At 42.5% G+C, this 26,236-nt stretch overlaps 1 protein-coding gene across 2 annotated transcripts in view; it reads left to right on the forward strand.

The window, feature by feature from the left end:
• Nucleotides 1–26,236, forward strand: part of LOC126281313 (uncharacterized) — a 95,047-nt gene that overhangs the window by 41,568 nt on the left and 27,243 nt on the right. For both annotated transcript variants that reach the window (XM_049980159.1, XM_049980158.1), the window contains exon 3: nt 15,864–16,122. In XM_049980159.1, the coding sequence (XP_049836116.1) occupies nt 15,864–16,122 (259 nt within the window). The remainder of the gene's footprint in view (nt 1–15,863; nt 16,123–26,236) is intronic.

Below are 26,236 nucleotides of genomic sequence, written 5' to 3' on the forward strand. Positions count from 1 at the left end.
CCTGGCCTGAGGTCGGCGTTCCAAACATCCCAAAGGTGTTCTGTACGATTCAGGTCAGGACTCTGTGCAGGTCAGTCCATTACAGGGATGTTATTGTTGTGTAGCCACTCCGCCACAGGCCGTGCATTATGAACAGGGGCTCGATCGTGTTGAAAGCTGAAGTCACCATCCCCGAGTTGCTGTTCAACAGTGTGAAGCAAGAAGGTGCTTGAAACATCAATATAGGCCTGTGCTGTGATAGTGCCACGCAAAACAACGAGGGGTGCAAGCCCCCTCCATGAAAAACACAACTACCCCATAACACCACCGCTTCCGAATTTCACTGTTGGCACTGCACATGCTGGCAGATGACATTCATCGGGCATTCGCCATATCCACACCCTGCCATTGGATCGCCACGTTGTATATAGTGATTCGCCACTCCACATTACGTTTTTCCACTGTTCAGTCGTCCAATGTTTACGCTCCTTGCACCAGGCGGGGCGTCTTTGGGCATTTAGCGACGTGATGTGTGGCTTATGAGCAGCCGTGCGACCATGAAACCCAAATTATCTCACCTCCCCTCTAACGGTCATAATACTTTCAGTGGATCTTGATGCAGTTTGGAATTCCTGTGTGATGGTGTGGATAGGTGTCTGCCTGTTACACATTGCGACCCTCTTCAACTGTCGGCGGTGTCTGTCAGTCAACACACCAGGTCGGCCTGTACGCTATTGTGCTGTACATATCCCTTCACGTTTCCACTTCACTATTGCATCGGAAACAGTGGCCCTAGGGATGTTTAGGCGTGTGGAAATCTCGCGTACAGACGTATAACACAAGTTCTTGATGCAGTTTGGAATTCCTGTGTGATGGTGTGGATAGGTGTCTGCCTGTTAAACATTGCGACCCTCTTCAACTGTCGGCGGTGTCTGTCAGTCAACACACCAGGTCGGCCTGTACGCTATTGTGCTGTACATATCCCTTCACGTTTCCACTTCACTATTGCATCGGAAACAGTGGCCCTAGGGATGTTTAGGCGTGTGGAAATCTCGCGTACAGACGTATAACACAAGTGACACCCAGTCTCCTGACCACTTCGAAGTCCGTGACTTCCGCCAGAGCGCCCCCCCCCCCTTCTGCTCTCTAACGATGTCTAATGAACACTGAGGTCGCCGTATGGAGTACCTTGCAGTAGGTCGCAGCATAATGCACCTAATATGAAAAACGTATGATTTGGGGGCTGTACGCTTACTTCTGATTACATGGTGTATAAACACAGCCAGAGAGGCAGTAAGAAGAGAGACTTTACACCGAGATATCAAACTGCCCGTGTCAGTCAGACTCCCGTATGCGCTGTCACAAGTGGATAGGTACCAAACCCGTTTTCGGTAAAAGCAGGTAGTAAACACCCGAGCACTATACAACGTCCTGGACTACTTAGATTTCATGGAGGTGACTGTTCGTGTAGCACCCGTAATACTCACAAAATCGCATGGCAAGTAGCCAGATTATTTTTCATTCTTAAAGCGATCTATAAACTTTGATGATTAGAAGTCAGGATGATAGACCATTTTACTTGGAACTTACCGTAGAGGTCACCTATGAACTGTTAGTAGTGATGTTTCTGATATGGGCAGTATTATTATTATTATTATTATTATTATTATTATGAATATTATTTTATATTGTGCATGTGAACGTTTACTGAATGTATCTGTCAGTTAGGACTCAAAACGTTTATTTATAGACCTAACCCCTGATCCCACTGAGTAAATATCAGGTGGGAACATTTTCTTTCAGTGAACACAGGAGCAACGTGGACTTGCAGACTGGAAATTGTGATCGGTATGTTCCCCGTCGCTTTCTGGCTGACCGCAAATATAGTTTTCGGGCTCTTGCAAAGGGCGACGATAATTCACCCGCAGTCCCACGATGCCACTTCGTATTGAGCCACTATTTTCTCGTCCTATCAATTTCAGAACACAGATTTATTTAAAGAGTAAAGAGAAAAATTGTTTTTTTGATACTGAAGGCTTCCTGTCTATTGACGAAGATGACAAATTAGAAGTCGACGACACTGATATGATGTCTGCAGCGTGTATAAGCATACAAGCGTCACCGTCAAGACCACCGCTACCAAGGATACCAAGATCGAAGCCAAATATTTCTAAAGATGGTCTAGGTCTTTGGCCTGCAGTTTTCAATTCCGAAGTGGTGCGGTATTTGATAGAAGACCTACCCAAACAAGTTGGAAAGCATATTTATCCATGTGTCACTTCAGATCGAAGGTTTTCAACTTACCACTATTAAAGGCATTTAGGAAATGGCGAGAAGTATCACAGAGACTGGATACTCTATTCAGATTCGAAAAATGCTTTTTTCTGCTTTCGTTGTAAGCTTTTCGAAACAAAATACAACAAATTTTAGTGAGGAAATAAGTGAGTGGCAGCATTTAATTTTTAACAGACATGACAGAAGTTCAGTGTATTTCAGTAATTATAAAAAATGAATTGAAGTGAATAAGTCTTTAACAAACAAAAATCAATGTCGACAACGCGCATCAAAAACGTATAGATGCTGAAAATTTTATTAAAAGGGTAACATATGTGATTTAGTTTTTGAGTTCGCAAAACATGGCGCTTCGTGGAAAGATCAAAAAATTATATGACTAAAACAATGGCAATCTTTTGAAATGCATTTGAATTGTTAGGAAAATTATATCAAGTATTACGAGAAACGTAAGACTTGTGTTGAATAATACAAGTCTCATGACTGTGCCGACATGCCTCGGAGACAAAACTGAATATGAAATACTTTTTGTCCTTGCAACCCAAATCCAAAACCAAATTTTAAAATTATGTCTAACCAATAAATAGTTTCCAGTTCTACTTTATTGTATTCCTGATGATTCAAAAATCGAAAAAATTAGTGTTATTATTCTAGTCTTTAATCTCAACAAACAATTACGACACTTGTCCAATTTGTGATGCTACTGGCGCCAGTTTTGACTTCTTTTATTACAGAAGAACTACCAAAACACAATTTTATGCGTAAAATATAAGTGGGCAGGGCTACAACAATAATTCACACATGCGTCGTAAAAACAAATAGTTTGCAAAAGTGATTGTTGAAGCTAAATCCTACCATTTTAACTTTAAAAACCATTCTCTGGGATATTACACTCAAGTATATAGATGTGTAAGAACCTTGCATAATAATTCGCCAGAGATTTATGATGCTTTATGCGAAATAACAAACATTCATTGTTCTGACCAAAACAAAATACGATGCACAATCTCCAACAGACAAAATATGTACATTGTAATCTATTTGCTCAATTTCTGTATAGAATGATATACTGACAGAAGTAAACTTTGGAAGTAAAATTTTTGGGTCTATTAATGTGAACATGCAGGTCGCATTAGATGCTTTAACATAATTTTTTTAAAAAATTTGGTCAGCTACCATACTGATGAAAATTTAGAAACAGCTGTAAATAATGCCAAAGAAACTGATGCTCAATAAAAAGTTTGTAGACCCCATAAGGTCTGAAGTTTGTAGACCCCCTAACGATCCGAAAAATGACGAAAATTTTTGATTTTGAACATTAAGATCAGGCACCTAATATGGACTTCAAAACCTCTTTCAAGGTTAATGTCAATATTTACACTTTAGACCAGGCTCTAAAGGCAGTAAAAGAAAGATTTGTTCTGTTATTTAGACACAACAACATTATTAGTTTTCTGTTTAAACTCAGCGATGTTCAAGATAAAAGGCAGCTTATGATTAATTGAAAGACTTTCTAGGAACGCCGGGTTGACAGATGTAGATACTAAATATTTGTGGGAAGAAACTATGTCACGTCAGTCTCTTTTTAAAGAATTAGAATATAACACGACAGAAATTCTGAAATTTGCATTTAAAACTAAATTAACAGTCATATACCCCAATCTCACAGTTACATTACGCATTTTAAAAACGATGCCTGTCACAGCAGCAAGCCCAAAAAGATCCTTTTCATAATTAAAATTACTAAAAAATTACTTGCGCTCAACAACGTGTCAGGTAAGATTATCCAACATGGCTTCAATATCGATAGAAGAGAACATGTCAGATAACATAAATACAACATTATTAAGGACTTTACCAAACAGAAAATCTATAAGGGTTGATCCTGTATAACTATGTTGTGTTCTGAGTTTCTAACAGCGTGACATTTTTCAATTTTACATTTTAGTTATTTTAAATATTGAAATCTAGAAACACAGTGATAAGCCACAAAGGTAAAAACGCGAGAAAAATAGCGAGAAATATTTTGCCAATCAGACATAAGAATACAACTTTTTGTTTCGTCTGTTAAAAAGTCGTTGAAATAAGTAATACACTCCTGGAAATTGAAATAAGAACACCGTGAATTCATTGTCCCAGGAAGGGGAAACTTTATTGACACATTCCTGGGGTCAGATACATCACATGATCACACTGACAGAACCACAGGCACATAGACACAGCAACAGAGCATGCACAATGTTGGCACTAGTACAGTGTATATCCACTTTTCACAGCAATGCAGGCTGCTATTCTCCCATGGAGACGATCGTAGAGATGCTGGATGTAGTCCTGTGGAACGGCTTGCCATGCCATTTCCACCTGGCGCCTCAGTTGGACCAGCGTTCGTGCTGGACGTGCAGACCGCGTGAGACGACGCTTCATCCAGTCCCAAACATGCTCAATGGGGGACAGATCCGGAGATCTTGCTGGCCAGAGTAGATGACTTGCACCTTCTAGAGCACGTTGGGTGGCACGGGATACATGCGGACGTGCATTGTCTTGTTGGAACAGCAAGTTCCCTTGCCGGTCTAGGAATGGTAGAACGATGGGTTCGATGACGGTTTGGATGTACCGTGCACTATTCAGTGTCCCTTCGACGATCACCAGAGGTGTACGGCCAGTGTAGGAGATCGCTCCCCACACCATGATGCCGGGTGTTGGCCCTGTGTGCCTCGGTCGTATGCAGTCCTGATAGTGGCGCTCACCTGCACGGCGCCAAACACGCATACGACCATCATTGGCACCAAGGCAGAAGTGACTCTCATCGCTGAAGATGACACGTCTCCATTCGTCCCTCCATTCACGCCTGTCGCGACACCACTCGAGGCGGGCTGCACGATGTTGGGGCGTGAGCGGAAGACGGCCTAACGGTGTGCGGGACCGTAGCCCAGCTTCATGGAGACGGTTGCGAATGGTCCTCGCCGATACCCCAGGAGCAACAGTGTCCCTAATTTGCTGGGAAGTGGCGGTGCGGTCCCCTACGGCACTGCGTAGGATCCTACGGTCTTGGCGTGCATCCGTGCGTCGCTGCGGTCCGGTCCCAGGTCGACGGGCACGTGCACCTTCCGCCGACCACTGGCGACAACGTCGATGTACTGTGGAGACCTCACGCCCCACGTGTTGAGCAATTCGGCGGTACGTCCACCCGGCCTCCCGCATGCCCACTATGCGCCCTCGCTCAAAGTCCGTCAACTGCACATACAGTGCACGTCGACGCTGTCGCGGCATGCTACCAATTTTAAAGACTGCGATGGAGCTCCGTCTGCTACGGCAAACTGGCTGACACTGACGGCGGCGGTGCACAAATGCTGCGTAGCTAGCGCCATTCACGGCCAACACCGCGGTTCCTGGTGTGTCCGCTGTGCCGTGCGTGTGATCATTGCTTGTACAGCCCTCTCGCAGTGTCCGGAGCAAGTATGGTGGGTCTGACACACCGGTGTCAATGTGTTCTTTTTTCCATTTCCAGGAGTGTATATTGTGAAAAGCAATGGTCCCATAACACTCCCCTGTGGCACGCCAGAGGTTACTTTAATGTTTGTAGACGTCTCTCCATTGACAACAACATGCTGTGATCTGTTTGCTAAAACCTCTTCAATCCAACCACACAGCTGGTCTGATATTCCGTAGGCTCTTACTTTGTTTATCAGGCGACGGTGCGGAACTGTATCGAACGCCTTCCGGAAGTCAAGAAAAATGGTGTCAACCTGGGAGCATATATCTAATATTTTCTGGGTCTCATGAACAAATAAAGCGAGTTGGGTCTCACACGATCGCTGTTTCCGGAATCCATGTTGATTCCTACAGAGTAGATTCTGGGTTTATAAAAACGATATGATACTCGACCAAAAAACATGTTCTAAAATTCTACAACAGATCGACATCAGAGATATAGGTCTATAGTTTTGCGCATCTGCTCGACGACCCTTCTTGAAGACTGGGACTACCTGTGCTCTTTTCCAATCATTTGGAACCCTCCGTTCCTCTAGAGACTTGCGGTACACGATTGTTAGAAGGAGGGCAAGTTCTTTCGCGTACTCTGTGTAGAATCGAATTGGTATCCCGTCAGGTCCAGTGGACTTTCCTCTGTTGAGTGATTCCAGTTGCTTTTCTATTCCTTGGACATTTATTTCGATGTCAGCCATTCTTTCGTTTGTGCGAGGAATTAGAGAAGGAACTGCAGTGCGGTCTTCCTCTGTGAAACAGCTTTGGAAAAAGGAGTTTAGTATTTCAGGTTTACGCCTGTCATCCTCTGTTTCAATGCCATCATCATCCCGGAGTGTCTGGATATGCTGTTTCGAGCCACTTACTGATTTAACGTAAGACCAGAACTTCCTAGGATTTTCTGTCAAGTCGGTACATAGAATTTTACTGTCGAATTCACTGAACGCTTCACGCGTAGCCCTCCTTATGCCAACTTTGACATCGTTTAGCTTCTGTTTGTCTGAGAAGTTTTGGCTGCATTTAAACTTGGAGTGAAGATCTCTTTTCTTTCGCAGTAGTTTCCTAACTTTGTTGTTGTACCACGGTGGGTTTTTCCCGCCCCTCACAGTTTTACTCGGCACGTACCTGTCTAAATCGCATTTTACGATTGCCTTGAACTTTTTCCATGAACACTCAACATTGTCAGTGTGGGGACAGAAATTTTCGTTTTCATCTGTTAGGTAGTCTGAAATCTTCCTTCTATTACTCTTGCTAAACAGATAAACCTTCCTCCCTTTCTTTTTATATTCCTATTAACTTCCATATTCAGGGATGCTGCAACGGCCTTATGATCACCGTGTAATGACGGTGTAGTGTCGTACGTGGACAGGAAGTGAATCGCTAACGAGTAGTTCCGCACATTGCCACCAGGAGCGCTGCGTTTCATGTGCAATTCGTTTCTCCAACCGCACGTTTACTCATACTTTTGAAATTGGTTTTCTGTTGTTCTGTTCGACAACTCTCTGACGCCGTGCTACGAAGTTATCCAACGTCCTTTCTTATTACAAACTGTAATTCTGTAAGGAGGCTGACGCTTTAGTTAAATACTTGAGCTATAAGCAATATTACTAAGGAAAAACCTATAAAATCAACACTCTTTAAACTGCTATGTGAGGAGATAGGTGGTGAACACACTTAATTGCTCTTTTTTAATAGTGTTCGATGGCATTCAAGGGATAAAGAACTAAAAAGAGTATTTGAACTGAGGAATGAGGAATTCTGTGTCTTAAACGAGAAAATATACTATGTAGCAGACTGTTCCAGCAACGGGTATTTCCTATTGAAAGTGGCTTACCTGACTTACATTTTTGAGAAACCAAATATTAAGTGTTAAGGACACTTTACTTCAAGGTAATCAGGCAACTGTACTATCCTGGAATGAAAAAGTTCATAAAGCATTCGAGCTGTGACAAAGCCGAAAGCATAATGGAATGCTAGATATGTTTCCCACTCTAGTGTCACTATTAGAGGACACGGATAATCCGATATTCCCAACGGAGATAAAAGTCTGCCTTCTACATCACCTTGCGACACTAAAAGTTCACTTCGGAATGTATTTCAGCGACGTTTTTGATACATGCCGTCGGATTAGAAATCCATTCAGAAATTCTTCAGGAGAGTCACGTTTAAGTATACAAGAGCGAGAAAAGTATACTTATCTCACTTGTGATACTTCATTGACAGTAAATTTAATGAAGTGTCTTTATTAGAGTTTTAGATACGTGTTGGCAAAGAATTCCCAAAGATGAGCCAGACTGCAAGGAAGATCCTCATTCCTTTTGCATACTTGTGCGAGAGTCGCTTTTCAGCTTTGGTAGTTACGAGGTCGAATTACCGTTCAAAGCTAAACGTAAGCCAAGAAATTCGAGTGGCTGTTTCTCCTATTACACCATGTGCTAAGAAACTTCCGTCTCAAAACCAGGTACATCCATAACACTGAACTTTGTGATTTCAATTTTTAATCAGCTTGTGATCCTTGTTTGCTGAATTGCAACCATTGTTGATTTCATATTTCCTGGAGAAATGAAAACGTAATAAAAATTGACAGTTTATTCTGTATCTTCCTTATAATAATTCATGTAGTTTTGATTGCTGTTGCGTAAAATCCTTCTGAATTGAATTTGTTAAAACAGAGAATAAAGCAAAGGAAATATGGAAAAATTATTTTTGTTAATAAATTAGGCAGGCAGGCCTGATACTATTTTTCCTCGTGAAGGGGCCTCCAGAGGAAAAAAATGTTGGGGCTACAGGTCTACGCGCAACTGAATAAAACCAATTTTATCATGCCATACGCGTTATGCTTAAATTTTTTGAAAAGTATCATCATTAGCCTCCAGTATATACATTTTTATGAGTATAGTGTTTTGCTTTGTGTACCAGACACTGTTTTTCAAGTTAGAGAGAGTTTTTACATTTTCTGATTTTAAATAACGTAATGATAGTCCAAATTTTATCTTACAAGATTTGTGATCGCTGCTCTACGTGTGTTCTTGCTTTGCTAGTTTTTACTGCTATTCTTCAGCTTGCAGACTTCGAATCTCACTAGCACAGTACTGAGAATATGAACACGCTTTATCTTCTGTTCCTTCTTGAATTTTGTTGCCAAATATGTAATGCAGGAGTAGGTTTAATAATGAATAGGAAAATAGGAATGCGGGTAAGCTACTACAAACAGCATAGTGAACGCATTATTGTGGCCAAGATAGATACGAAGCCCACACCTACTACAGTAGTACAAGTTTATATGCCAACTAGCTCTGCAGATGATGAAGAAATTGAAGAAATGTACGATGAAATAAAAGAAATTATTCAGATAGTGAAGGGAGACGAAAATTTAATAGTAATGAGTGACTGGAATTCGAGTGTAGGAAAACGGAGAGAAGGAAACATGGTAGGTGAATATGGATTGGGGCTAAGAAATGAAAGAGGAAGCCGCCTAGTAGAATTTTGCACAGAGCACAACTTAATCATAGCTAACACTTGGTTTAAGAATCATGAAAGAAGGTTGTATACGTGGAAGAACCCTGGAGATACTAAAAGGTACCAGATAGATTATATAATGGTAAGACAGAGATTTAGGAACCAGGTTTTAAGTTGTAAGACATTTCCAGGGGCAGATGTGGACTCTGACCACAATCTATTGGTAGATTAAAACTGAAGAAACTGCAAAAATGTGAGAAATTAAGGAGATGGGACCTGGATAAACTGAAAGAACCAGAGGTTGTACAGAGTTTCAGAGAGAGCATAAGGGAACAATTGACAGGAATAGGGGAAAGAAATACAGTAGAAGAAGAATGGGTAGCTCTGAGGGATGTAGTAGTGAAGGCAGCAGAGGATAAAGTAGGTACAAAGACGAGGGCTGCTAGAAATCCTTGGGTAACAGAAGAAATATTGAATTTAATTGATGAAAGGAGAAAATATAAAAATGCAGTAAATGAAGCAGGCAAAAAGGAATACAAACGTCTCAAAAATGAGATCGACAGGAAGTGCAAAATGGCTAAACAGGGATGGCTAGAGGACAAATGTAAGGATGTAGAAGCTTATCTCACTAGGGGTAAGATAGATACTGCCTACAGGAAAATTAAAGAGACCTTTGGAGAGAAGAGAACCACGTGTATGAATATCAAGAGCTCAGATGGCAGCCCAGTTCTAAGCAAAGAAGGGAAGGCAGAAAGGTGGAAGGAGTATATAGAAGGCTTATACAAGGGCGATGTACTTGAGGACAATATTATGGAAATAGAAGAGGATGTAGATGAAGACGAAATGGGAGATACGATACTGCGTGAAGAGTTTGACAGAGCACTGAAAGACCTGAGTCGAAACAAGGCCCCCGGAGTAGACAACATTCCATTAGAACTACTGACGGCCTTGGGAGAGCCAGTCATGACAAAACTCTACCAGCTGGTGAGCAAGATGTATGAGACAGGCGAAATACCCTCAGACTTCAAGAAGAATATAATAATTCCAAGCCCAAAGAAAGTAGGTGCTGACAGATGTGAAAATTACCGAACTATCAGTTTAATAAGCCACGGCTGCAAAATACTAACGCGAATTCTTTACAGACGAATGGAAAAACTGGTAGATGCAGACCTCGGGGAGGATCAGTTTGGATTCCGTCGAAATGTTGGAACACGTGAGGCAATACTGACCTTACGACTTATCTTAGAAGAAAGATTAAGAAAAGGCAAACCTACGTTTCTAGCATTTGTAGACTTAGAGAAAGCTTTTGACAATGTTGACTGGAATACTCTTTTTCAAATTCTATAGGTGGCAGGGGTAAAATACAGGGAGCGAAAGGCTATTTATAATTTGTACAGAAACCAGATGGCAGTAATAAGAGTCGAGGGGCATGAAAGGGAAGCAGTGGATGGGAAAGGAGTGAGACAGGGTTGTAGCCTCTCCCCGATGTTATTCAATCTGTATATTGAGCAAGCAGTAAAGGAAACAAAAGAAAAATTTGGAGTAGGTATTAAAATTCATGGAGACGAAGTAAAAACTTTGAGGTTCGCCGATGACATTGTAATTCTGTCAGAGACGGCAAAGGACTTGGAAGAGCAGTTGAACGGAATGGACAGTGTCTTGAAAGGAGGATATAAGTTGAACATTAACAAAAGCAAAACGAGGATAATGGAATGTAGTCAAATTAAATCGGGTGACGCTGAGGGAATTAGATTAGGAAATGAGACACTTCAAGTAGTAAAGGAGTTTTGCTATTTAGGAAGTAAAATAACTGATGATGGTCGAAGTAGAGAGGATATAAAATGTAGACTGGCAATGGCAAGGAAAGCGTTTCTGAAGAAGAGAAATTTGTTAACATCGAATATAGATTTATGTATCAGGAAGTCGTTTCTGAAAGTATTTGTTTGGAGTGTAGCCATGTATGGAAGTGAAACATGTACGATAACTAGTTTGGACAAGAAGAGAATAGAAGCTTTCGAAATGTGGTGCTACAGAAGAATACTGAAGATAAGGTGGATAGATCACGTAACTAATGAGGAGGTATTGAATAGGATTGGGGAGAAGAGAAGTTTGTGGCACAACTTGACTAGAAGAAGGGATCGGTTGGTAGGACATGTTTTGAGGCATCAAGGGATCACAAATTTAGCATTGGAGGGCAGCGTGGAGGGTAAAAATCGTAGAGGGAGACCGAGAGATGAGTACACTAAGCAGATTCTGAAGGATGTAGGTTGCAGTAGGTACTGGGAGATGAAGCAGCTTGCACAGGATAGAGTAGCATGGAGAGCTGCATCAAACCAGTCTCAGGACTGAAGACAACAACAACAATATGTAACTGTTGCTCCAACTGTCTTATGGGTGTGATATTTGTTCTCTGTGTATGTATAAACGTGTGTGTGTGTTTGTTGCACATATTGGCATCTTTCCTTCGCTGTGTATGAGCAAATTGTTCTGAGTATACCTGTGGTATTTACTCTTATGTGTTGTTGGTGATAGTGCGATGGTGAACAAAGAGTTTAGCCCCGGTGCCGACGCTTAGCCTGCTGCCAGCGAATAGCGTTAATGGAAGTGCTGAGCTGAGCAATCGTATCCAAAAACTGAAGAGCGAAAGCACTGGTACACCTGCCTAAAATCGTGTAGGGCCCCTGCGAGCACGCAGAAGTGTGGTAACACTACGTGGCATGAAATTGACTAACGTCTGTTGTAGTGCCGGAGGGAACTGACACCAGGAATCGTTCAGGGCTGGCCATAAATCAGCAAGAGTACGGGAGGATGAAGATCACTTCTGAACAGCACGTTGCAAGGCATCCCAGATATGCTCAATAATGTTCATATCTGGGGAGTTTTGTGGCCAGCGGAACTGTTTAAACTCAGAAGAGTGTTCCTGGAGCCACACAGTACCAATTCTAGAGGTTTGGGGTGTCGTATTATCCTATTGAAATTGCCCAAGTACGTGGGAAAGAGCAATGGACATTAATGGATGCAGGTGATCAGACACGATGCTTCCGTATCTAGAGGTATCAGCGGTCCCACGTCAGTCCAACCGCACACGCCCCACACCACTACAGAGCCTGAAACAGCTTGAACAGTCCCCTGCTGACATGCAGGGTCCATGATTTCATGAGGTTGTATCCATTCCTGTACACGTCCATCCACTCAAAAATGGATCAAATGCTCTGATCACTATGAGACTTCACATCTTAGGTCGTCAGTCCCATAGAACTTAGAACGATTTAAACCTAACAAACCTAAGGACTTCACACACATCCATGCCCGAGGCAGGATTCGAACATGCAGCCGTAGCGGTTGCGCGTTTCCAAGATGAAGCGCCTAGAACCGCTCGGTCACAACGACCGGCTTTCCATCCGCTCAACAGAATACGAAACGAGACTCGTCCTACCAGGTAACATGTTTCCACTTATCAACAGTACAATGTCGGTGCTGATGGGCCCGGGCGAGGCGTAAAGCTTTGTGTCGTGCAGTCATCAAGGGTACACGAGTGGTCCTCCGGCTCCGAAAGCCCATATCAATGATGTTTCGTTGAATGGTTCGCAAGCTGACACTTGTTGATACTCCAGCATTGTATTCTGCTGCAATTTGCGGAAGGGTTGCACTTCCGTCACGTTGATCGATTGTCCTCAGTCGTCATTGGTCCCGTTATTCCTGGATCTTTTTCCAGCCGCAGCGATGTCGGAGATTTGATGTTTTACCGGATTCCTGATATTCACGGTACACTCGTGCAATGGTCATACGGGAAAATCCCCATTTCATCGCTACCTCAGAAATACTGTGTCGCATCGCTCGTGGCCCACGTTTAAACTCACTTAAATATTGAGAACCTGCCATTGTAGCAGCAGTAACCGATCTAAGAACTGCGCCAGACGCTCTCTTATATAGGAGTTGTCGACTGCAGCGCCGTATTCTGCCTGTTTACATATCTCTGAATCTGAATACGCATGTACTATCCGAAAAAATACCTCGAGCAATTAAACAGGGAAGCGACTCGTGGAGATAACATCTCGGGCCTACTGATAACAAACAGACCCGAACTTTTCGACTCTGTAAGCTCAGAACAGGGAATCAGTGATCATAAGGCCGTTACAGCATCCCTGAATATGAAAGTAAATAGGAATATAAAAAAAGGAAGGAAGGTTTATCTGCTTAGCAAGAGTAATAGGAGGCAGATTTCAGACTGCCTAACAGATCAAAACGAAATTTTCTGTTCCGACACTGAGATTGTTGAATGTTTATGGAAAAAGTCCAAGGCAATCGTAAAATGCGTTTTAGGCAGGTACGTGCCGAGTGAAATTGTGAAGGACCTGAAAAACCCACCGTGGTTCAACAACAAAGTTAGGAAACTACTGCGAAAGCAAAGAGAGCTTTGCTGCAAATTTAAACGCAGCCAAAACCTCTCAGACAAACAGTAGCTAAAGGATGTCAAAGTTAGCGTAAGGAGCGCTATGCGTGAAGCGTTCAGTGAATTCGAAAGTATGATTCTATGTACCGACTTGACAGAAAATACTAGGAAGTTCTGGTCTTACGTTAACTCAGTAAGTAGATCGAAACAGCATATCCTGACACTCTGGGATGATGATGGCATTGAAACAGAGGATGACACGCGTAAACCTGAAATACTAAACACTTTTTTCCAAAGCTGTTTCACAGGGGAAGACCGCACTGCAGTTCCTTCTCTAAATCTTCGCACGAACGAAAAAATGGTTGATATCGAAATAAGTGTCCAAGGAATAGAAAAGCAACGAAATCACTCAGCAGAGGAAAGTCCACTGGACCTGACGGGATACCAAATCGATTCTACACAAAGTACGCGAAAGAACTTGCTCCCCTTCTAACAGCCGTGTACCGCAAGTCTCTAGAGGAACGTAAGGTTCCATATGATTGGAAAAGAGCACAGGTAGTTCCAGTTTTCAAGAAGGGTCGTCGAGGAGATGCGCAAAAGTATAGGCCTATATCCCTAAGATCGATATGTTTTAAAATATTAGAACACGTTTTTTGCTCGCGTATCATGTCGTTTCTGGAAACCCAGAATCTGCTATGTAGGAATCAACATGGATTCCGGAAACAGCGATCTTGTGAGACCCAACTCGCTTTATTTGTTCATGAGACCCAGAAAATAATGGATACAGGCTCCCAGGTTGACACCATTTTCCTTGACTTCCGGAAGGTGTTCGATACAGTTCCGCACCGTCACCTGATAAACAAAGTAAGAGCCTACGGAATATCAGACCAGCTGTGTGGCTGGATTGAAGAGTTTTGAGCAAACAGAACACAGTATGTTGTTCTCAATGGAGAGACGTCTACAGACGTGCCACCGGGGAGTGTTATGGGACCATTGATTTTCACAATATTTATAAATGACCTAGTAGACAGTGTCGGTAGTTCCATGCGGCTTTTCGCGGATGATGCTGTAATATACAGAGAAGTTGCAGCATTAGAAAATTGCAGCGAAATGCAGGAAGATCTGCAGCGGATAGGCACTTGGTGCAGGGAGTGGCAACTGAGGCTTAACAAAGACAAATGTAATGTATTGCGAATACATAGAAAAAAGGATCCTTTATTGTATGATTATATGACAGCGGAACAAACACTGGTAGCAGTTACTTCTGTAAAATATCTGGGATTGTGTGTATGAACGATTTGAAGTGGAATGATCATATAAAATTAGTTGTTGGTAAGGCGGGTGCCAGGTTGAGATTCATTGGGAGAGTCCTTAGAAAATGTAGTCCATCAACAAAGGATGTGGCTTACAAAACGCTCGTTCGACCTATACTTGAGTATTGATCATCAGTGTGGGATCCGTACCAGATCGGGTTGACGGAGGAGATAGAGAAGATCTAAAGAAGAGGGGCGTGTTTCGACGCAGGGTTATTTGGTAAGCATGATAGCGTTACGGAGATGTTTAGCAAACTCAAGTGGCAGACTCTGAAAGAGAGGCGCTTTGCATCGCGGTGTAACTTGCTGTCCAGGTTTCGAGAGGGTGCGTTTGTGGATGAGGTATCGAATATATTGCTTCCCCTTACTTCTAGCTCCCGAGGAGATCACGAATGTAAAATTAGAGCGATTCGAGCCCGCACGGAGGCTTTCCGGCACTCGTTACCCCACGAACGATACGTGACTGGAACAGGAAAAAGAGGTAATGGCAGTGGCACGTGAATTACCCTCTACCACACACCGTTGGGTGGCTTGTGGAGTATAAATGTAGGTGTAGATACCAGTTTCTTTGGCGCTCCAGTGTATAATCCATAAATGTCTACTAAGCAATGGTTAGACATTTTCCAACAATTCCAGTAATGAGAAATTCGTGAACATTTTCTTCGTATGTGATAAGAAGATAAAGGCAACCACATACATCGCTCATGTGTGATGTCAAAAGGTGTCCTTATACAATTAGCTTTCACTCAGTTTAACTACCGCATTTCCCATTTGTTGCTTGGTGGCGCAGTTCGTAGAATGTTTATACAGCTACATCGTTTGAATTTTGACGTTCACCACTACACTATTGGTGCTCGAGCACTACAGAGAGTTTAACATATGGTTCATGAGACTGGATTCAGTGTGCTACCTGTTCTTACCTTGTGCACTGCTGAATGTTGCAGGCTGGTGGCGGCGCTGCTGGCGGCGTGGGTGTGCGCGGCTGCCGGCGCCGGCCGCTGCCCGCCGGGCTGCCGCTGCTCGCCGGACGGGCTGTCCGCGTCGTGCGTCGACCTGCAGGCGGACCGCCTGCCCCAGGGGCTGGCGCCCACGCTCTCCACGCTCGACGTCTCCCACCACCGGCTGCGCGCCGTCGACGGCCGCACCTTCGCCGACCTGCCGCAGCTGCAGACGCTCGACGTTTCGCGCGGACGCATCACGCAGGTACCTCGCCTTACAACCTCACTGCTCACACTTATTTGTCCATGTCTGACAGAATTGTTATCATTCTCTATCTCATTCCTCCATATAACAGCTCATTCCATTAACTTACGAACCAGAGTGCCCTCTACCACCCTCGAATGGTTCAAATGGCTCTAAGCACTACGGGACTTATCATCTGAGGTCATCAGTCCCCTAGAACTTAGAACTACCTAAACCTAACTAACCTAAGGACATCACACACACCCAGGTTGAGGCAGGAATCGACCCTTCGACCGTAACAGTCACTACGTTCCGGACTAAAGCGACCACCCTCGTGCCGAGACTTACACATCTGCAATAACTAAGGACTGACCTGTCCTACACAGGGGATGTTTTCCACTGTGTACAAGCTCTAGGGATTGATCGATGCCGGCCGGTGTGGCCGAGCCGTTCTAGGCGCTTCCGTCTGGAACCGCGCGACCGCTACGGACGCAGGTTCGAGTCCTGCCTCGGACATGGATGTGTGTGAAGTCCTTAGGCTAGTTAGGTTGGTAGTTCTAAGTTCTAGGGGACTGATGACCTCAGATGTTAAGTCCCATAGTGCTCAGAGCCATTTGAAACCATTTAGAGAACGTATATTCAACGTAATTTGTTACAAAGACTGCGATCTAATACACGCTGTACCATGCAGCCACAGTTACACTATGCATGGTTTCCTCCTAGAGGGTGGTACTGTTCCTCAAACGACATGCCCTAGCACCCTCTCCTGCCGTAGTAATTGGTAATTGTACACAATGGTTCAGTAATCGAATCGAGACTTTGCCGACATGGTGTTTACTTAAGGGAAAATCAAATGACAACTGGCGGCAGTTTCCAAGGTTGTATCAGCAAACCTATCGCCGACGACGACAACCACAGCATTTAATAGAATTAGATTTTCAGTCTGCAGCGGAGTGTGCGCTGATCTTAAACCTCCTGGCAGATTAAAACTGCGTGCCGAACCGAGACTCGAATTCGGGACCTTTGCCTTTCGCAGGTAAGTGCTCAACCAACTGAGCTACCCAAGCACGACTCACGCCCCGTCCTCACGGCTTTACTTCCGCCAGTATCTCGTCTCCTACCTTCCAAACTTTACAGAAGTATCCTGCGACCCTTGCAGGACTGTAAAGTTTGGAAGGTAGGAGACGAGGTACTGGTGGAAGTAAAACTGTGACAACGTTCTTGGATAGCTCAGATGGTAGAGCACTTGACTACGAAAGGCAAAGGTCCCGAGTTAGAGTCTCCGTCCGGCACACAGTTTTCATCTGCCAGGAAGTTTCACAGCATTTTATGTTTGCAACAGTGTTTCGTCGTTTGAGACAGGGTTGTTTCAGTAAGCAGAAAAACCGAAGGACATAGCTGAAATGTTCGGAGCACCAGACTTGGAGGAAAATATGGTTAACACTGTTTAAGGCGACCGCCGTGTCAGTATCAGGCAGTTGGCCCGCCAGTACAGGGTAAGCCAGACGATCGTGTGGAACGTTGTGATGACAACTGTTATTGCCGCACGGAGTGGCCGCGTGGTTTGAGGCGCCTTGCCACGGATTGGTGTGTTTTTCTTAGCATAAGTAGGTTAAGTAGTGTGTAATTCTAGCAACCGATGACCTAATCGGCCTGGTCCCTTAGAAATTCACACACACTTACACACAACTGTTATTACCCTATCACTTACACTATGTGGAGGGCTTACTAGCGACAGAATTTCCATGTCGGGAACAGTTTTGTCACTGGTTTCTTCACCAGGCAACCACTATTACGGGATTTGTGTCATTCATCCTGTTCACAGATCAGGCCACCTTTATGGGATCTTCAGCTTTCAGAACAGTCGTCTTTCGAATTGTATGCAAAACCGCCAACTTGTGTGCAGCCGGAATGTGTGGGCCTGGGTAATTGGCGACCGTATTTTGGGACCAGTATTCCTTCCACGTCGCCTAACAGGTTGGAACTATCGACGTTTCTTGTGGGTGACTTGGCCTCCCCTGCTAGAAGACTTGCCACTTATGATTCGAAGTGTTACTGGCTGCTACATGATGGTGCTCCAGCCCACTTCGCCGTTAATGTCTGGATGCATCCGAATCGTGTCTTCCCTGGTCGATGGATCAGACGAGGGGGTCAAGTTGTATGGCGTGCTCATTCACCAGATCTCAATTTGTATTATTTCTGCTTATGGGGCCATCTCAAAAATATGGTGTATGCAGAGCCCATTCCATATGTGGGGACAAGCTGCTTTTGACATTGTTCGGATGCAGCCTGGCCGATGCGAACGTGTGAGACTGAACATGCTATGGCGCGTACACAGTTACGTTAAGGCACATGGAAACCATTTCCAAAATGTACTGTAACTGTGGCTGCTTGGTTCAGCGCATTTTAGACCCCAGTTTCTGTAACAATATAAGATTAAATAAATGGTCTCTAGCATGGAAACCATGCATTTCCGAACAAAAGTTCACTAGAATTTTTTTTCTGTATCCTCTCATCGGTGGACCCTTAGAGTTTTTACGCTGTGAAAAAAATCATCCTCTATATTTTTTGTGGTCTCCTCTCCAAAGACTAGTTTGATGCAGCTCTCCATGCTATTCCATCCTTCCCAAGCGTCTTTACCGTGAATAACTACTATAACTTACATCCGTTTGAATCTGATAACTGTATTCGTTTCTGGGCCTCCCTCTACAAATTTGACACGCAGCACTCCTTTCCATTAACAAAATGATTATTCCTTCATGCTCCAGAATGCATACTATCAACCGAGCCTTTCTTTCAGTCTCTTTATGTCACAATGTATTTTCCCTCAATTACAGGATGGTTATAATTAAACTTTCGCTACTCGAGCCAGCTTACCCAGAGAGTTATTTATCGTATTGGTACCCATAGTTAAAGGAATGATGTTCAGCTAGTGCGCTGCACTATTTGCCTTGTTAGGAGTGTTAGTCCCAAGACTTTCCGTTAGGCTCCGGTACTGGTACGGCGACGTAGGGTTGAAACACAGGCATCTGCGTGCATTACAGTTGCAGACACCAAACGTGAGTCCGAAAAAGGCGAGCAGGGCTTCACTCACAAAGCCGTTTAATCCGTTTAATCAAAACAACAGCAGTACTGCTGCTGCACTTCGCGAGTATCAATGCAATACGAAAAGGACCTCTTTCAGCACCATAAATGAAGAACATGATTAGAGAGTTCGAATTAACTGGCGATTTGGGAATTGCCCCTGGGAAAGGCAAGAAGTTACTGAAGCCATGGCTGAAAATGGCGGAATCAGTGTATGATCTACAAGCGGCGCACGAGCTGTGTGACGACAGCTGAAAATACCATGGTCCATCGATGTTTCGGGTAGCAGTACAGCAATCTCTAGTGCAGTTGTAAGCTGTCGTGGATGCAGACGGTGGTCACATAGAACAGCGTTTGTAACGTGCAACGTAAACGTGTTGCGCAATTAACAAATGTTTCCTTCTGATGTGGAAATTAAAGTGTTTCTTTCAGTGATTTATTCGTCATTCCTCTTTCTAATGTACTTAAAAATGTTACCACTAAGTTTCATTGTCCTACGAACACTCGTATTTCATGGAGATTCTCTCAATTAGCTATGCAGTATCTCCTCATTAATTACTCGATCTATCCATCTAATCTTAAGCAGACTTCTTCAGCATAACATTTCAAAAGCTTATATTCTCGTCTTCTCCAAACAGATCATCGTTAGGCTGTTGTACTCGGGACCATCAGTGGTAGCCAGTTCTGGCGGTAGGCAGTGGATGCCAGTAGTTTTACCAGCCAGTAATCTTATACACGAAGCCGGTAATAGCTTCCAATATTTCCTCATCTGTGCCCGCCAGTGTATCGTTAGAGGTCGTAGTTTATATGGTGTCAAATGCAGCTTGCTGAAAAATATGGGATGTGACAGTGATAGTGAGTCTGAGGATGATTTTGATGAAGCTCTGGGTGAAATTGTTGTAACTCCATTTTCAACCACTGCCTCCCTTTCATACCCCTCGACTCTTATAACTGCCGTCTGGTTTCTGTACAAGTTGCAAATAGTCTACCGCTCCCTGCATTTTACCCCCGCTACCTTCATAATTTCAAAGAGAGTATTACAATCAAAATTATCAAAAGCTTTATCTAAGTCTACAAATGCTATAAAAGTAGGTTTGCCTTTCCTTAACCTATCGGATAAGGTAAATCATAGGGTAAGTATTGCCTCGCATGTTCTTACATTTCAGTAGAATCCAAACCGATCTTCCCCTAGATCTACTTCAATCATTTTTTCCATTCTCCTGTAAGGAAATTGTGCTAGTATTTTGCATCCATGACTTATTAAACTGACAGTTCGGCAATTATCACACCTGTAAGCAATTGCTTTATTTGGAATTGGAATTACTGAAGTCATTTTGAAGGCTGATGGTTTGCGCCTGTCTCATACCTCTTGCACACCAGATAGAAGAGTTTTGTCATGGCTGCCTCTCTCAAGGCCTTCAGTAGTTCTGACGGAATGTCGTCTACTCCCAGGGACTTGTTTCGACTTAGATCTTTTACAGCCTTGTCAAATCCTTCTCACAGTCTCATGTCTCCCCTCTCATTTTCATTCATGCCCACTTCCCTTTCTGTAATATTACTTTCAAGTCCATCTCCATTGTATAGGCGCCATATATATGTCACTTCCACCCTTCACCTTTCTCTTCTTTGACTAGGACTGGTTTTATGTCTGAGCTCTTTACATTCATATAGCTTCTTCCATTTTCTCCAAAGGCAATTTAATTTTCCTGTATCTAGTATCTATCTTTCTTTTAATGATATATGCTTCTCTATCTGTACATTTGTCCTCTAGCTATTCCTGCTGAGTCATTTTGCACTTCTTATTATTGTTTAATATGATAAAAATAGAAATTTAGAAAGTCGACCAGACATACTTTCTTTTATACATTTAAGACTGAAATGGAAAAAGTGAATTTAAAGTAAATAATTCTGCAATTGTTTTTAAGTAAATTAATATTTCGAGTAATATAAATAAAACAAAAATTAATTATGTTATTATTTTTAACTGATTATTAAATCACTATTATTTAGAAACAAAAAATCTTTATTCATAACCCACTATTATGACACTTTTACAAGGCAAACAAAAGATTCATCAGGTTTTTGCTCAGGTATTGTAACTGATACAAAGTTTGCTACAAATGTAACATTATGTAATATAAACCTTAACTCAGTCTTAATTTCTGGAGTAGCTACTGAAGGTGTCTGTATATCATATCATCAAGCATGAATGGGTCTGAGTTCAAAGTGGTAATGTCTTCCTCTTCATCTGAAAGATCCAAAAATATACTTTCTCATGATGACGCAGATGGTGATAACACTCTGGAATTTTTCTTTCAAGATTGCAGAGCTTAAGGCAAGAAGTGTTCTTAGTTGGGTAACAATTGTTGGTCATACAATGCACATTCGTACACTATTTTTTTGAAGATGATGTTCTATCCATAACAATTTTTTGTTATTTGTTAACTGTACTTTCACCTTTGGAAGTTTTGAAATATGTCTTTTCTTTGCACCTGTCGTCGCAAATTGGTTCTCTTTCGCCGACATTCGTGTTGCTTTTGCTGCACTCTTAGCAATTAGAAGGCTGTCATTATCCATGTCTTCAGTATATTGTTCTCCATTTTCTTGATGTTCAGTAAGGACGCTAATGGCTTCCTGTTGTCCACATTGTCTTCTTCAGTGGGCCATTTCTGAAAAATATAAACGCGCCATTATAGTAATTTTACAATGATTTGCAGATTCAAACAGTATATTGTTTGGTTTTTATATGGACTAACAAATCAACAAATTATATCATTCTTTTTTTCTTGAAGGTTCCTCAAACATTGGATGAATGTGGGGACAAATAAAAAATAGTTTTGAAATAAAATGGAATTTTCCATTATGCTGCGATGCATTGGATGGTAAACATATAGCCATCAAATGTCCACTTAGAAGTTGTGCAGAATTTTACAACTACAAAGGGAGTTATAGCATAATACTGTTGGCTTTGGTTGATACTGATTGTAAATTCATCTATGTGGAAGTGCTCGCAAATGGAAGGGATAATGATGATAGAGTGTTTAGGTTGTCCACTTTGAAAGCAGCCAGTGACAAAAACAGCCTGAATTTGCCTCATGAATACATTATTGTTGCAGATGTCGCATCTCCCCTCTATAAAAAATTGATGAAACCATGCTCAAGAAGAAACTTGTTCTTAGAAGAACGGACATTCAGCTACTGGTTACGAAGAGCGCAAAGAGTTGTTGAGAACGTGTTCAGCATATTAGCAGCTAGGTTTAGAGTACTACGAAAAGACAGTGAAGTTAATTTAGCCGCACTTGATGTAATTGTGCAAGCTGTATCTACGATTCGCAACTGGTTACGGAAGACACAGGAACAGTAGTGACTATGGTGCACACCTGGAACCAAGCTACTATCCATAGGTAGCGTTTGTGTGGCATATTCATAGCAGGCATCAGAAAGAAGGAATAAAATAGTTACTTCCTTCAATTAAGAAGGACAAGTTCCTTGGGAAATGAAGGCCATCGTAAATGTAAATAAGGTGGAAGAAGATTAGTAATTCAAACTCCTGATTTTATCTACTTTTGTACAACAATTTAATTCTTTTACTCTTGTAAAAGTGGAACTTTAACAATATCTAATAAACAGTTCAATCTCGATGTATGGAAACTTGTAAATATGTTTGGCCATTAATAAAAGAATTACTTATCAAATTATTAAAAACATGTTTCTTTTTGCCATTAAACGTTTTTGCTTACAGTGGAAAATACAATTAATCATTTCCATGTATTAACGATTCTAAAATTCTAAAAAAACCATTTTAGCTATCTTTATATTTAGTAACTTTTAAGTCATGTATTTACAAAAGAAAACGTTAACTTACCAAATTTGATTGGGAGTCTCGAGTTCCCACAGCATGGTTTAGAAATGGGTCACCCATTTTGAACCAAAGTAGTTTCGGCGTATACACATCAGCAGCCCCATTCCGCTTATTTTTAGCCTGATAAGTTCTAGTAACCAACTTCTTTTCACTGTCTTGATAGCCTTCATTCCAGCTCTCAAAAATGCAATATCGAGAACAATAAACTCTGACTTATCAGTTCTTCTTGCAGTTCAAAAATAGTACTTTCCCTTTTTGTTTTGCTGGAGTAATCTTCAGGACGTATATTGCACATAGTTCATAGTTTTGGAAAGTTTGTAAAAATGTTTCACTATTATCTGGCCCCCCACTCAACGTTCTTCTTAGTACCGGTATTTTGGTTAGCTTTCGAACAAGATATCAGCTCACAACACGACAGCACATCACAACAACCACTTGGTCTAGGCACAAAAACAACGGCACAGACCCTCACACCGCGACTGAATCAACTCTACTGACGGCCATTGCACTTAAGAACTGTCCAATAATGGCCGCTGGTAGGTCAGGTGACCTACTACTGGTTGCCTCACCGGCCAAACAATTCATGACTTCACTGGCCGCCACTCGCTAATGGCCGTGGAAGGCGCCAGTACCCTATACAAAAGGCCAATAGCACGATGATTGCTGATAGCCAACACTGGCCAGTTATAGTGGACGTCACTACTGTTCCTGTGTACAGCAGCCTTATCCGTGCAAGGATAACCTCCAGACAAATACCTCCAGGAAAGCTTCCTAAGACATAAATTTATATTATACGATATCAAATTCCTTTTATTTTTTCAGAAATACTTTTGGTGGCATTCGCAGCCTGCATTTTATACGCTCTCTGCTACAGCCATCATCAGTTATTTCGCCGCCAAAATAGCGAAGTGTATCTATTACTTTTGGTGTCTCATAACTTCAATCTCCTTTCTGTAGAAGTTGCAAAAAAGCTTCGCCCCTTGCGTTTTACCGCTGCCACCTTCAGAAGTGGCCAGCGCTGCTGCCGCAGAGGACCGAAGTTAAGCGCTATCGGGTGTGGCCTACTCTTGGTTGGATGATCGTGCGGGACTGCAGAGCGCTGTTGTCAAGCGGAGTGCACTCAACCCTTGTGACGCCAAATGATGATCTGCTTAATTAAGAAGTAATGGCTCCGGCCACGAAAACTGACAACGGCCGCGAAAGCGATTTGCTGACAACATGCTCCTTCATGCTCATGCAGTAATGACCATGGGCTGAGGATGACACGGCGCTCGGCGGTTCCTTTGTGTCTTCAAGGATTGTTCTGTTGAGGTCAAATTACCTTCAGTAGTTCAAAGAGTGTAATACAGTTACTATTATCAAATTTTTTTCTACATTTATAAATACTGTCAAGGAGGGTTTGCCTCTTTCAACCCATCTTCTAAAGTAAGACGCAGGGCCAGATTTCCCCATGTGTTTCCACCTTTCTCCAGAACCAAAACTGATCTTCCCCAAAATCATCTGCCAGTTTTTCCGTTGCTCTGTAAATAATTCGTGTCAATATTTTGTGACAATTACATAATAAACTGATGGTTTGATAATATTCACACCTGTCGGCCCCCTTCCGTTTTGGAATTATTACAGTCTTCTTGAAGTCTGACGTTATTTCATCCGTCTCATATAACTTGCACGCCTGACTTATTAAACTGATAGTTCGGTAATTTTCACATCTGTCAGCACCTGCTTTCTTTGGGATTGGAATTATTATATTCTCCTTGAAGTCTGAAGGTATTTCGCCTGTCTCATACATCTTTCTCACCAGCTGGTAGAGTTTTGTCATGACTGGCTCTCCCAAGGCCGTCAGTAGTTGTAACGGAATGTTGTCTACTCCGGGGGTCTTGTCTCGACTCAGGTCTTTCAGTGCTGTGTCAAACTCTTCACGCAGTATCTTATCTCTCATTTCGTCTTCATCTACATCCTCTTCCATTTCCATAATATTGTCCTCAAGTACATCGCCCTTCTATAAACCTTCTATATACTCCTTCCACCTTTCTGCCTTCCCTTCTTTGCTTAGAACTGGGTTGCATGGGAACTCAAATTGAAGGTAACTATTTACGATGACAAGATTTTATTTTATTTATATTGTGTTTTAACTCTTCTTGTTATGAAAGAAACATATTTAAATAACATTTATTTACACTTCCAGAAATCAACTTTAACTTGCCGTAGAATCTAGAGATGGGCAGATTCGTTCATCCTTGGGAACTAGTTCGCTGTTGATCGTTCTTTTGTGAGAACCGTTCACTTTTACTTGTTCACCATTCATTTGTGCATGATATATGGTTCTTACGAAAAACTGAAAATTAGTAGCATAGCTGACTGAAGGATGGAGGACGCCAAGAGGGAGCACTTGCCTCCTCTCAGGAGACTCCAGTACAGAGTTTTTATACATTACAGAAGTCTCACACACTTGTAGAAGTAATTTCCGTGGTTCTGCAAAAACCTCTCGTTTGCTCAATTGTTATGTGAGAGATTGCAGTGGAATAATATGGGATGGCGCTCGAAAAACCGGCGGATCGCCAATTACACACGAATTGTTGCCTGTTACGAGAGATACAAAAACGAATAGATAAACATGTATTAATTAGGTAGTAAAGAAATAAAAAAAAGCTAATGCAAACAACAGCTTTGAAACAATAGATGACCATTGGCAGGCGAATATGCGCAGTCTAGTGCTCGGGGCCGAGTTTTCGTGCGCCACCCTATACTACTGAAATACATAAAGTTACCGTACCTTCTTTACAAAATAAAACTCCAGAAACTCAAATTTGGAGCACGGTTGTAAGCTGGCCTGTCTTCCATAACAATGAATATACTGTTTTACCTTGGATCGAAACAAGACGGAAAATAGCCGCTCGTGTGTGCTGTCCCGACTTGCTTTAGTGTTTTCTTCAAAGTACAAGGTGTGATTCAGAAGTTTCAAGACTGATTCATTTCTGAGTAGGGTAGCGCGCGCTGACTGGTTCCGCCGGATGGGGGAACTAGTGTCAGAGGGGTCTCGGGAAACGAATTGACGCTGCGGCAGTTGCCTCCAGAACCCTGGAGAGTGCACATCGCTTTCAGCGTGAGTGTGTGTCATTGACCTCGGTTTAAAAGTGGGTGAGGCGGAAATGGAGCAGCACTATGCGATTAATTTTGCGTGCAACTGGA

Source organism: Schistocerca gregaria, chromosome 7 (genome assembly GCF_023897955.1).
Source record: "Schistocerca gregaria isolate iqSchGreg1 chromosome 7, iqSchGreg1.2, whole genome shotgun sequence".
In the NCBI taxonomy this organism is placed as follows: Eukaryota; Metazoa; Arthropoda; class Insecta; order Orthoptera; family Acrididae; genus Schistocerca; species Schistocerca gregaria.